The sequence below is a fragment of the Callithrix jacchus genome, chromosome 3 (genome assembly GCF_049354715.1).
Source record: "Callithrix jacchus isolate 240 chromosome 3, calJac240_pri, whole genome shotgun sequence".
Lineage (NCBI taxonomy): Eukaryota > Metazoa > Chordata > Mammalia > Primates > Cebidae > Callithrix > Callithrix jacchus.
In genome coordinates, this window is record NC_133504.1 from 190,326,191 (window position 1) to 190,338,472 (window position 12,282).

Consider the following 12,282-nt stretch of genomic DNA (forward strand, 5'->3'; position numbering starts at 1 on the left):
TGTGACCGAGTGCGGGCCAGACCTAGAGTCGCTCCGAAGGTCCCACTCCTGACATGTTATCCCCTTCAAGACCACCCACTACTACCATGTGACCCTTGGTTCCTCATAGGCAGGAGGGGCTGGGCCCTTAAGGGGTGGTAAGAGGCACAGACAAATGCTGTGGGGTGCAGGGCTCTGGAGAGGCAGCACCCAGAACCAGAACCCGGTGCCAACATTAACCCTCTGTGGGGGGCCCAGGCCATGGGCTGTGCCAGTGCATGTCTCACACACCTGCCACCTGGCCACTGCCCACCTGCCACCAGGCCACTGTCCACCTGCTGGTTAGCACAGAAGGCCCTTGAGGGCAGTTCACGGCCCATCACAGGGTAGAGCCTAGCCCAGGACACATGTGAAGCTGGGAACTGATCCTGGCCTGGGAGGACCCTGGAGCAGGAAATCCTGGGGCCAGGCCTGAGTTTGGGTCAGGGCCTAGGCTGGCTGGGGTCTGAGCTACCTGGAAAGAGGCCACGGTGGGTGAAGGGGCAAGGTAGGGAGGGAAAAGGGATGCAGAAGTCACTGGGTGGTGGCTGAGTGGAGACTCTGGAGAGCAGGCTGTCCAGGACCCTGGGACCTGTGCATGAAGACACAGGAAGACCTGGCACATCCGGGGTCCTGAGCCTGAGGGCAGGACACGCAGAGAGGGCGAGGCACCATGGAGGCTGGGTGGGGAGGGCAGGGGATGGGCATGAAAGCTGCTTCAAGAAAGCACTTTCCTTGGGTGGGAACAAGGGGCAAGCCCAGTCAGGGCTCTGCGGGGAGGGACCCGAGGTCAGCAGGCAGGACGGGCGCTTACCGGTTATAGCCACTGAGGGAGAAGGCGCCCTGCGGAGAGGCGGAGGTGCTGCTCTTGAAGTAGTAGACGCAGCGCTTGTGGATGATGACAAAGCGCAGGGGCCCTGAGGGGGGTGGCGAGGGCAGGGTGAGCCCGGAGGGGCAGCTGCCAAGACCCATTCTGAGGACCCGCCCCCGGGCAACTTGGGGCCAGGCCTCCTGCCTCCAGACCTCGCCGAATGGAAGAGCAGAGAGCAAGGCTGGCATGCTGCCCCCTCTCCAGGAGCCTACTCTGGGGCCAAATACGGGAAAGTCTGTGGGCACACTGGCTGGCCCCAGAGCACCACCAGAGGGCAGGCCTGGCTGCTGACAAAGAAGTCGGGGGCTGTGTGGAGCCACCAGGAGGACTGGGATGGACAGAGCCAGGACCAGAGGTCCAGGGAGGCCACAGCTGACTTGCTGGGTGCTGCAGGACTGCTGGAGGCGCTCTCTACCCAGAGCTGCAAGATGGCCAAGGCTTCAAGGAGTGGCTCACGCCTGTTATCTCAACACTTTGGGAAGCCAGGGCGGGTGGATCACCTGAGGTCAGCAGTTCAAGACCAGCCTGGCCAACGTGGTAAAACCACGTCTCTACTAAAAATACAAAAATTAGCTGGGTGTGGTGGCGCATGCCTGTAATCCCGGCTACTCGGGAGGCTGAGGCAGGAGAATCTCTGCAACCCAGGAGGCAGAGGTTGCAGTGAGCCAAGATTGCACCACTGCACTCCAGCCTGGGTGACAGTGAGACTCCGTCTCTAAAAAAGAAATAAATAAAAAATAGGCTGGACGCAGTAGCTCGCAGCTCTGTAAACCCAGCATTTTGGGAGGCCGAGGTGGATGGATTGTGTGAGCTCATGAGCTCTAGTCCAGACTGGGCAACATAATGAAACTCTGTCTCTACAAAAAACTTAAAAAAAGTAACAGGGTATAGTGGCATGCTTGCAGTCCCAGCTGAGAGGATCATCTGTGCCTGGGAGGCTGAGGCTGCAGTGACCCATGATCGTGCCGCTCCACTCCCGCCTGGGCAACAGAGCAAGACCCTGTCTCGAAAAACTAAAAGAGGGAGGCTCAGGAGCCCAGAGAGTTTGCCAGTGAAATCCACGGGTGTGGAGCCACCCCCAGGTGGGAAGTCACAGTGAAATCACCCCAGCTCCACTGCCCCAGCCCTGAGCAGCTCCTCCCAGGCTGGGGGCAAGCCAGTTACAGCTCCTCCAAGGAGGCTGTCTGTGCGAAGAGGAGAGCAGCTCAAACAGTGCCTGCACAGAAACCAGTCGTCCAGCCTTGGGCATCTCAACCAGGCAGCCCAGGGCCAGGGAGTCCCTGGCAGAGAACACCTGCTGCTCAGGCCCTGATGCTCTTGGCCTTCAGTGTCTCAGCATCTGAAGGGCTCCTTCTTCCTCCTAGCCAGCTGTCCTGGCAGCCAGAGCCTGGGATTGTACAGCTCCAGAGGTCCAGCACCCAGCCAGGACTTGGCACATAGGTTCACTGTGTGCCAAGTGGTGAACTGACTCACTGAACACTCACAGATTCAGTGAGGGCAGCACCAGAGGCCAGACCTACTTAGCCATCTGTGGTCCCCAGGCCCTGGCTGCAGGCTGCAGCTACCCTTGCCAGCTGGCCAACACTCACCAGGTGTACCACCCTAGACCCTGCTATAGTCCTGGGGACTAGGAAGGCCAACCTCAGGTCCTCCAGGGGTGCCAGCCACCAGAAAGGGATGGGAAAATCCAGAGGGCCCACCATGTGAGGAAGCAGAGGGTCAGGGAGGATGCTCGCTGGTGTGGCCAGCCCTGCCCCCATATCCTCCCACTGTGCTCCCTGCCACCCCGGAGACTCACATTTGAGCAGCTGCAGCTGGGTACCGCCCTTCTTGTGCAGGTAGCCAGCCTTGGCCACGCCCCCAGGCATAGTTAGCAGGTTTTGTGCACCAATGGCCTTCATAGGGACAGGCCAGTGCATCTCCTCGGCCGCCATGAAGCTGCAATCAAGGACAGAGGCATGCGGCTCAGCTACGGTCGGGCAGGAGACGGTTGAGCCGGGCGCTCAGGGGGAAGCTGCCAAGATCCAGGAGGCAGCACGGAAGGTAAGGCCATGACAGGCAAGGAAACCCCTTTTCTGAAGGCCTTGGGCTTCTGGGTAGGACCCCAGGAAGAGAAGCCACCAGAAGCCGTCAGCCCCTGGTCCACTCGGCCACACACCCGACCCCAGGGTCCTGAGCGCTGCGTGTAACCCTTTATCTCCACTGGCTCATTCTCACACACTGACTGAGCCCAAGGCCTCATGGAAGCTGGGTAGAGATGAACCAACTCAGAAGACCTCCAGCCCAGGTAAGTCAGACCTCAGGCCATAACTCCAAGTCCCAGTGCCAGGTGAGCCTCTAAGGGGCCTAGACAGGAAGAAGGTAAGTGAGCAGCCAAGAGCCCTCAATTCCCAGGCCAAACGACCTGGGCTCCCATCCTGGTGTAACTTTGTAGGAAGAAAGACACCGCCCAGCCCGGCACGTAGCACACTGTCGTCAGCAGCGGCCCTGACCACCGCTGGATGGGTGGGCTGCTATCCGCCCCACCGGCGCGGGGTATCACTCCCTTTCCCTCTGAGGGCTACACAGTGCACAGGCAATGAAGGACCAGTGACTGCCTTGGGGCTGGCCCAGGCCTACGGGACCCAACGTCATGCCTTGTCCCCTACTCCAGCCCCCCAACTCATGCTCCAGATGCTCTCCTTGAAATCCACCATGCTAATTCACGTTTCCTCCTCTGCCTGAAATGACCTCCACCCCTTCCCATGCAGAGAACTTCTACTCATCCACCAAGACCCAGATTGAGTCCCGTCTTCTGGCTAGGCACCCTCATTGCCAACTTAAATCCAGTGTCTTCCTCACCTCTGGTCCCAACGGACAGCACCCCCCACCTTGTGCTGTTTGTCTGTGCCTGCCCTCACTCCATCCCGGGCAGGGTGCCTCCTGGGGCCCCAGTGGAGTTAGATGGGAGCAGGCAAGTGGCCAGTGTCCTGTTAGGCCCTTAGTGGAGCAGCTAAGGTGAGACCCAGATGCCCAGTGGGGCTGGGACTGGTTCCACTACAGCTCCAACCCCTCAAAAAGACATATAAAGAAAACTAAGCCTGAGCAGCTTAGTAAGACCCCATCTCTACCAAAATAAAATGTTTTTAATTAACCACAGTGGCGCACATCTGTAGTCTCAGCTGCTCTAGGAGGCTGAGGCAGGAGGATCACTTGAGCCCAGGAGTTTGAGGCTGCAGTGGGCTCTGACCACACCACTGGACTCCAGCTGGGCAACAAAGCAAGACACTGTCTCCATAAATAGATAAAACAAGGCCAGGTGCGGTGGCTCATGCCTGCAATCCCAGCACTTTGGGAGGCCGAGGCAGGCAGATCACGTGAGCTCAGGTGTTCAAGACCAGCCTGGGCAACGTATAGAGACCACAATCTCTTAAAAAAAAAAAAGAAATTAGCTGGGCTTGGTGGTATACACCTATAGTCCCTGGAGGAGGTAATGCAGGAAGATGGATTGGCCAGGAATTCCAGCAGGCAGGCCACTGCTCTCCAGCCTGGGCAACAAAGCCAGAGCTAACAAAAACAAAATATTTAAAACGAAATAAATAAAAAGAAAAGTATGGCCAGGCACTGTGGCTCATGCCTGTAATCCCAGCACTTTGGGAGGCTGAGGCGGGCGGATCACCTGAGATCAGGAGTTCGAGACCAGCCTGGGCAATATTAGCCGGGCGTGGTGGCTCGCGCCTGTAGTCCCAGCTACACAGGAGGCTGAGGCAGGAGAATCACTCGAACCTGAGAGGCGGAGGTTGCAGTGAGCCGAGATGACACCACTGCACTCCAGCCTGAGGCTCAGCCTCAAAAGAAAAGAAAAGAAAAGAAAAGCACTCTCTGCTTTTAGCAAACCGGCCCCCTCCAACAGAAGTGCAAAAGGGACGTCTCCGAGGCCTCAGGCAGTCTTCTGCTGGCCTTGGCCCGGGTCACCCGGCTGGACCCCAGCAGCTCCCTCTGCACTCAAAGCCAGGCCCTCCGGGTGGGGAGGGGTCAGGGGCGGGGCCCGGCCGCGGGGCCCCCAACCGCAGGCCTAGGTTTGGAACAAAGGTGCCGCCACACCCCGGCGCCCGCCCCACCTCGCCCAGCCAGAGGGAGCCTCGCGGTGAGAATGAAGGAGGGAGGGAGCCACGTGCCCAGCCCGCCCGCGGGGAGCTGCCCGCAGACCCGCAAGCCCCGGGCCGGCCCGAGCCCCCCACCCGCCCGCCGGGGCGGCCCACGCCCGTCTTTGTTCCCGCAGGAAGCGCTTGGGCGCGCGAGCAGCGCCTGGGATCCGGGGGCTCGCGGTGCAGGGTCCGGACCCCGAGGCTCGCGGCACGGGTCCCGGGTATCAGGGGCCGGGACTCGGTACTCACGGCGTCCACGCGGCGGGCACGGCCGGCTTCCCTGGGGCGGCCCACGCTCGTCTCCCCTGCGCGCACCGGCACGGCCCCGGGCCGCGCCCCCCGGCTGCCGCCGCCGCCGCCTCGTCCCAGGCGCCCGCCTCCCGCCGGCCCCAGCTCCGCGGCCGCGATCCCGCCATGCCCGCCGCGCCCGCCGGCCCGGGCCCGCAGCCGCCGGCTCCTCCCCTCTCGGCGGGGGACGGGGCGGGCAGGTGAGGATCCCGGGACCGCCCCTCCCGGCCCCGCCCCCGCCGCGTCACGCTGCGCGGCCGCCCCCTGCGGGCCTCAGTTTCCCCGGGCTGCACGGAGGGTGGTGGGCGCTGGGGACAGACAGGAGGCCCACGTCTGTCGGTGCAAGAAGGAATCCAGAAGACTTTGCATCAAGCAAAGGAGGCCTCCCGCTCCCCCAACACCTGCGAGTCCAGACAGCTTGGCTGGAAATCCAAGGCAGGCGCGGAGCGTCGGCTCTGAGGCCCCGCCCAGGTCCCACCCCTCGGGAAAGTGGCCTCTGGAGAACTGCACCTGCACGGCGGGCGGCGCGGGAGCACGGGATCCGGCACGTACCCCGCCCACATTTTCTCCACTTTCCTGGGGGACTCCACAAGCCTCCAGCCAGAGATTCTCCAAGGAGCCAGGGGTCTAGTCCTCGGCAACTCCCACGCTGCTTGCCCATAGGTAGGCGCCTCGCCCAGAGAGTGCCCTGGGGCTGGCCAAAGGCCAGCAGCGGCCCTTGCTGGCTTCCCAGGCATCCTGCCTCCTCCATCTTCCACCTGCACACAGACTGCCACCAAGATGGGTCAGGTGCAGTGTGGCTCTAGCAGCCTGGGCCTGACTTCACCTAGCCGTCCACCCTGGGCACCCACCCCTGGTTTCAAGGCCCCGCCTCAGAGCCACTCTCTGGGCTTCTTCCCACTGCACCCAGGCTTTGAGGCTCTGTCCCACCTCAGTGCCTCTGTTCCCAGTGCCCTTGTCTGGCCTGCCTCAAGTCACCCAGCCTGGCCCCTCTGGCTGCCTCTTGGAGCCCCCTCCACTTCCTCTCCTCAGGCCTCCTTGGCCTCCAGCCCCCTCCACCCAGCACAGAATCATTCCCATCACTGCTCAGTGCTAAACCTCTGGGGCCTCCTCATGCCAACCTGGCCCTTCCTGATTGAGCCGCTCCTACTCTCTACCTTCTGTGCTCCTGTGCCAGCAGACCCTGTGGCTCCAGTTATCTGAATCTACAAAACACCCACTTGCAGGCCATGCTATTGCCCCTGCTTAAAGTTGAAACGGAACTAATCCAGCCCTCAGGAGTTAGCTCAAAAGAACACGGATCCTTCACAAACTTCCAGAAAGTAGAAGAGGACAGAACTCATTCTATGAGGCTGGCATTATCCCAATACCAAAACCAAGGCCATCGCAAGAAAACTAGAGACCCACATCCCTTATGGATATATACATAAACATTCTCAACCAAATACTAGCAACCCGAATCCTGCAACACATAAAACGGATTCTACACCAAGTGGGATTTATCCCAGCAATGCAAGGATGGTTTAATATTCAAACCAGTTAATATAACCTACCATATCAATAGAATAAAGGACAAAAACCACATGATCTTAACAGATGAAGAAAAAGCATTTGACAAAATTCAACACTCCTTCATGATAAGAAAAACAGTCAGCAAACCGGGAATATAAAGGACCTTCCTCAGTCTGATAAAGGTTTCTATGAAAACCCACAGCTGACACACCTAGTGGTGAAAGACTGAACGTTTTCCCTCCAAGAACAGGAACAAGGAAAGGATGCCTACTCTACCTCTATTCAGCATAGTGCTGCAGACCCTGACCAGAGTAATTAGACAATAAAAAGAAATAAAAGGAATCCAAAAGGGAAAGAAAGAAGCACAATTATTCACTGATTAGATGATTTTATATACAGAAAATTCCAAGGAGCCCGCTTAAAAATTATTAGAATGAGCAGCAAGGTGGTAGGATACGAGATCAACATACAAAAATCAGTGCTATTTCTATATACGAGCAACAATCCAAAAATAAAAGGAAGAGGTAGTTCAAGCATTCCCTCTTCCAGGCATTCTTCCATAACCTCTTGGAAGTCCTGTGTCCCTCCCTTTGGCCTAGCATAGCCTTCTCTGCCCCTAACACTGACCACACTAGATGGTCATTGTCTCCCAGCTTCACCAGCTCTGACCCAACCCAGAGAGCCCCAAAAGAAGGATGGAATGTTCACCCTGTGGGTGATGGAGACTGAGTTGCCTGGAAGGCACAGGAAGCTGAAACAGAGCCCCTACCCTGGGGCATCACTCCCCACTGCACCCCGCCACCTGAAAGCTATAAGAAGACCCGGCCTGTGTGTCAAAGTGGGAGGAGCCACTGTGAGGACAGATGGAGCCCACCACCTTCTCCTGGCTCCACACCTGGGCAAGGCTCAGCAGGAAGAGTTGGGGGGACAGGTTACAGTCCTACGTGTGTCCAGCTCAGTGGCCAGGCAGGGGCAGGCCTGTGAGGGGCTGGTTCCTGCCTGGGTTCTGTCCCACTGTGGGCAGGATGAAGGCTCTTAGGTGATCATCAACGGACCCTGGGCAGGAGGGCAGGTCATGACAAGGACAGGTCATGCAGCACCCTCACCTCCCCTGGGAATTCCTCACTTCAGGATGGACGCTGACACCCACAGCCCCTCTCCAAACAAGGGGCCTTCCAAGGGGAAGCCCACCCCTGCCACCCTACTATCCTCTGCCCTACCTGGCCCTGCCCTGTGCCAGGGGGTGGCACCTGCCCAGGAGCCCTGTGCCAGGCCAGGCTGAGAGCAGAAAGGGGCAGTGTCGGCTGAGGCTAAGGGTGATGATGGGCCATGGAGGCCATGGTGGCCATGTAGCTCTTGGGGAATTTCAGCCCAGCTCGCAGACTCCGGTTTCACCAAGCTCGCGAAAGCCAAGGGCCATCCGAAAGGGGCACCCACACTCCTAGCTGGCCAGGCCTCCCTGCCTGTGCCTCTCAGTGTCCAGCCCCTCTCCCAGGGACCTGATGGTTAAATTCCATTCATTCATTCCAGGGGACTCCTGCCAGCTCTCTGGGTGCCTCAGTCCCTTCCTCTGTAGAGGCAGACGCCCTGGTGGGGACCTGTCACCATGCTGCTGCCATGTCGGCAGAGTTAAGATGGGTGGGAGCTGTGAGGGAGAGTCTGAAGACCTGAGTTCACATCCTCACCAGGTCCTTCTTCCACTGAGCTCCCACCTCCTCCAGTGTAAAGTGGGTATGGAGGAGTCCACACCTCAGGGTCCCCTGATACCCCTGCAGCTGCTCTCTGGGGCAGGGCTCTGGAAACATGGGCTGGTGGTGGCTGCTGGGCTCCATGATCCCATGCAGAAAGTATGTGATCTTTGCGTGTGTGCACACATGTGGGTGTGCATTTGAGCGTGTGTGTGCGCACACGTGTGCACATTAGGGAAGGCGGGGCACCTGGGACACATTCTCCAGGTCTCTGTTTCTGTGCTCATCTCCCTACCTCCTCTCAAAGTTGCAATTGGTTCAGGTGACCCCAAGGCCTTAGGCTGCTGGGGTGGGGGGCAGAGCAGGCAGGTGAAAAGCGCTCAGTCCTACAGAGACAGCTCATTGGGTTCCACTTAACACAGGCTCTATGGCTCCTACCACCCTGGGGCCCCATGAGCCCCGAGGCATATATGGTCATGGCCTGCGCAGGCCCTCATGTGTGCTGTGTCTCTGCACACCCAGTTCATGTCACAGGTGGTGCACTCACACTCACACGGGACGTGCACATGAGCTGAATAGCTCATGTGTGGAAGGTTGCACATGCCCACAGATGTGAACCCCTGAATGAGAGCAGGGCAGGGGAGGAAGGCTGGGCTCCTGCAGGCTCATCCTGGCTGTGACGAGGGAGCCAGCACAGGGTCAAGGACTTACTGTTAGTGGTGACCAGGTTGGTCCCATTTGTGGGACCCAGAGGGCAAGGTGGGATCCAGCCCAAAGGGAGAAGAACCCAGGTCGGTCACCCTGTGCACTTATTCACACACTCATCTGTGCATGCTGTCACACCCACGCATGTTCACTTATCACTCACACCATCCATATCATTCTACATGCCCTTGCTCTCATGTTCTCATACACACTCATGTACTCACATGTGGACACTCACCCACACATATAGGAATATACGCATTCATACACATTCACGCACACTCATGCATATGCAAGCATTCACACACACAGCCTCCACCGACCAACGAGAGCCGTCACGTGCGGTCCTCGGTCCTGTAACCTGTGCACAGGTGAGAATCATCCCCTCCACTCCCAGCGCTGCCAGGGCCCAGTGCCAAGTTCTACCGCACAGCTCACTAAATCCGCACGGGGTCCGCCTGAGCTCCGTACTCCAGTCCTGTTTTACAGACATGGGTATGGAGGTCCCTCCTGTGGGGGAGGGCTCTGGGCCCTTCCTGCGTGCCAATCTCAGAGATTGCCCCGCACCATCACGCGACACCTTGAAGTTCAATCCAGAGTCCTCCCCAGGTCACTGGCAAAGAAACTTGGCCAAAGTCACACAGCCAGTAACGTCCATGGGCCCAGCTGGCGCACCGTGGGTGGCCGGTGGCGAGGGTGGGATGTACAGACGCGGCAGCCCTGCCTCGCCGCAGCTGTCGGCTCTTTTCTTTCAGTTTCCCTTCTTTCCTTCCTCTTCCCAGAACATTTCTGTTAACATAATCAAAACCAAAATTTTCCCATAAAGACCCAGTAACTAGCTACGCCAGCGAGCGCTGCCGGCCAGGGGCAGGGTGCACAGCCTGGGCTCCATGAGCACAACCCCAGCCCGGCAGCCCGGTTCCTGCATGCCCCAGGCGAGCGACGGGGACCTTGTGCAGCTCTCTCCGTCCCCCACGCACAGAAACACACACACATTTATGTACTCAGGACCCAAACACCAAGGTCACCCTATAGGCTTATCAGGGGGAGGGCTTGCCGGACCTGGGCCCCACCCCAGCAGGCTGCCCCCTCCTCCCTGTTGGCCACACATGACGGGGCAGGGGCATTCTAGCATCTCATGCCCTCCCTGGGCTCCCCTGGGCCTGTTCAGCCCTGGGACCTCTCAAGCCAGGCAGAGGCTCCTCTCCTCAGAGCCTGCTGCCTCTTGCAGGCCCAGGGCCAAGTCCTGTTGGACTCTGGCCAGCCCCAAGGAAGGCTGTGGCTCCCACATGGGGCTCCCGTACTGGTTCTTCAGGTGCTAGGCCAGTGCCACCCCCCGAGCCCCCAGTCCTAGGGCCACCCGACTGACCTGATGGCGCTGACCCAACACATGGCCCTCCTCCTTCCTGGTGACCTGCTGGGTGCCGGTGTCCTGGGGCACAGAGAGGCCATGCAGCTCAGGGCCCACCAGCCCAGGCAGCCGGCATCTCCCAGACATGTGAGGCCTGATGCCTCTGGCTGCCCAGCACGCTGCGCCCACAGCTCACTCCTGCTGCATGAGGCCTGTGGCTGCCCCGGCTTCCTCCCCACAGGGGACTTCCTGTTCCCGGCTCCCTGGGCAGAACCAAGTAGCCGGCACTTCCTGCCTTCAACCCCGTGAAAGCTGCCTGGGGCCCGGGGCTGCCCCTCATCCACAATCTCAGTTGTAACCTCTACCTGCCACTGCTCCTGCCCCCCGACACTGTGGTCAGAGCAGAGCTGTCCAGCTCCAGCGCAAGGCCAGCTGCATCCCCAGGAGGAAGCTCCCTGCTGCCTCCCCAGGGCCACCTCTGCAGACTGGGCTTCTCCCTAGCAATCCATGAAACCACGTGCACCCTGGGTGTCAGGCCCAGCACAGGGCAGCATCTACACCGCACGCAGGGATTGGGTCACCTTACCAGCACGCTCCCCCTGCCCGGGCGGCCGCTGCTGCCCTGCTCTGCCGTCTGAGGCCACACAGAGGGCTGTTAGGTCTTGCACCGGTCCTGTGAATTTCAAGGTGGCCGCCTCTGTGCCCTTTGACACCAAGGGACTGAGGGACCGTGCCTGGGCTCTGGCATTTCTCAATTCCCACCCCACCCCCAGCCTTTCCATGTCCCACACCCACACCAGCTCTGCTGACATCTGGTTTGCTAGAAAGCACATTATGCTCTGAATGCCAAAGCATCACCAGCCCTTGCCCTGGAGCCTGCTCAGAATTCTGCTCCTTCCAGGCCTGCTCCGCCCTGACCAAGCCCAGCACCCTGCCCAGGCCCAGTGCCTGGAATCGGGGGATGCGGATTCCAACCCAAGCCATTGGGTGCTGAGCGCCCTGCCTCTCCTCCCAAAACTCGCCCAGGGAGGACAGGACCCCCGTGTGGAGGCAGCTGGAGAAAGGGGCTTTCTGGGGCCTGGGGCCACCCCCACAGCAGGATTTGAGAGTGCCAGAGGCCACAGAGCACAGGGCCGGGAAGCTGCAGGGCCTCCTCCTGCTCACCAGGCTTCCTAGGGCCCCACCCCTGAATCCAGGCTCACAGCAAAGCCTGGGCCCCAGCTCCCATAACCAGCCGTGCGGCTCCCAAGCTGTCCCACCGGCCTAGGTGTTGGATCACCCCAAAAAAAGGGCAGTTCCCAGGCTGTCTCCCCAGCTGTGTCTGCAGCCCCAGCTCTGCTGCCAAGGCCCCCCAGGGACCCGTTTGGGCTGCAGAGCTCCCACCGTCTCCCAGAGGGTAAGGAGTTTAAGCTTTTAGGTCTGGGGCCTCCCCAGCCTGTGCCAGCCTCTGTGCCCTCTGGTGGCCAAGGACAGATGGCACCTTCGGCAGAAGGCTGGCCAGAGCAGACACAGAGGGCAGCGAGGGGGGCACAGATAGGGTGGGGCGTCTTCGCATTCTCCTTCCCCACTTGCGGCAGGGTTGAGCTCAAGCAGCAGATGAGGAACCCCCCGGGCCACAGCCCAGCCTGGACGATGAGGCAGGCAGTTCTCAGACGGAGTTGGGGCTGTGGGGTCCAGAGGAGGGGCCAGGCCCTGTGGGTGCTGGACTGGGGACGCTCCCAG

The 12,282-nt window shown here is 59.8% G+C and overlaps 1 protein-coding gene across 21 annotated transcripts in view; it reads right to left on the reverse strand.

Annotated features, from left to right (window-relative positions):
- The window catches only part of SH3BP2 (SH3 domain binding protein 2), a 43,627-nt gene that overhangs the window by 14,396 nt on the left and 16,949 nt on the right, over positions 1 to 12,282 (reverse strand). For 12 of the 21 annotated variants that reach the window (XM_078367670.1, XM_078367665.1, XM_078367667.1 and 9 more), the window contains 2 exons: positions 2,688 to 2,827; positions 833 to 935 (listed from right to left, as the gene is read on the reverse strand). In XM_078367670.1, the coding sequence (XP_078223796.1) occupies positions 833 to 935; positions 2,688 to 2,823 (239 nt within the window). In that variant the 5' untranslated portion in view covers positions 2,824 to 2,827. Of the gene's footprint in view, positions 1 to 832; positions 936 to 2,687; positions 2,828 to 5,265; positions 5,478 to 10,578; positions 10,800 to 12,282 lie in introns of those variants that run through there. The other 9 variants (XM_078367664.1, XM_078367663.1, XM_078367654.1 and 6 more) reach the window with 2 other exon arrangements.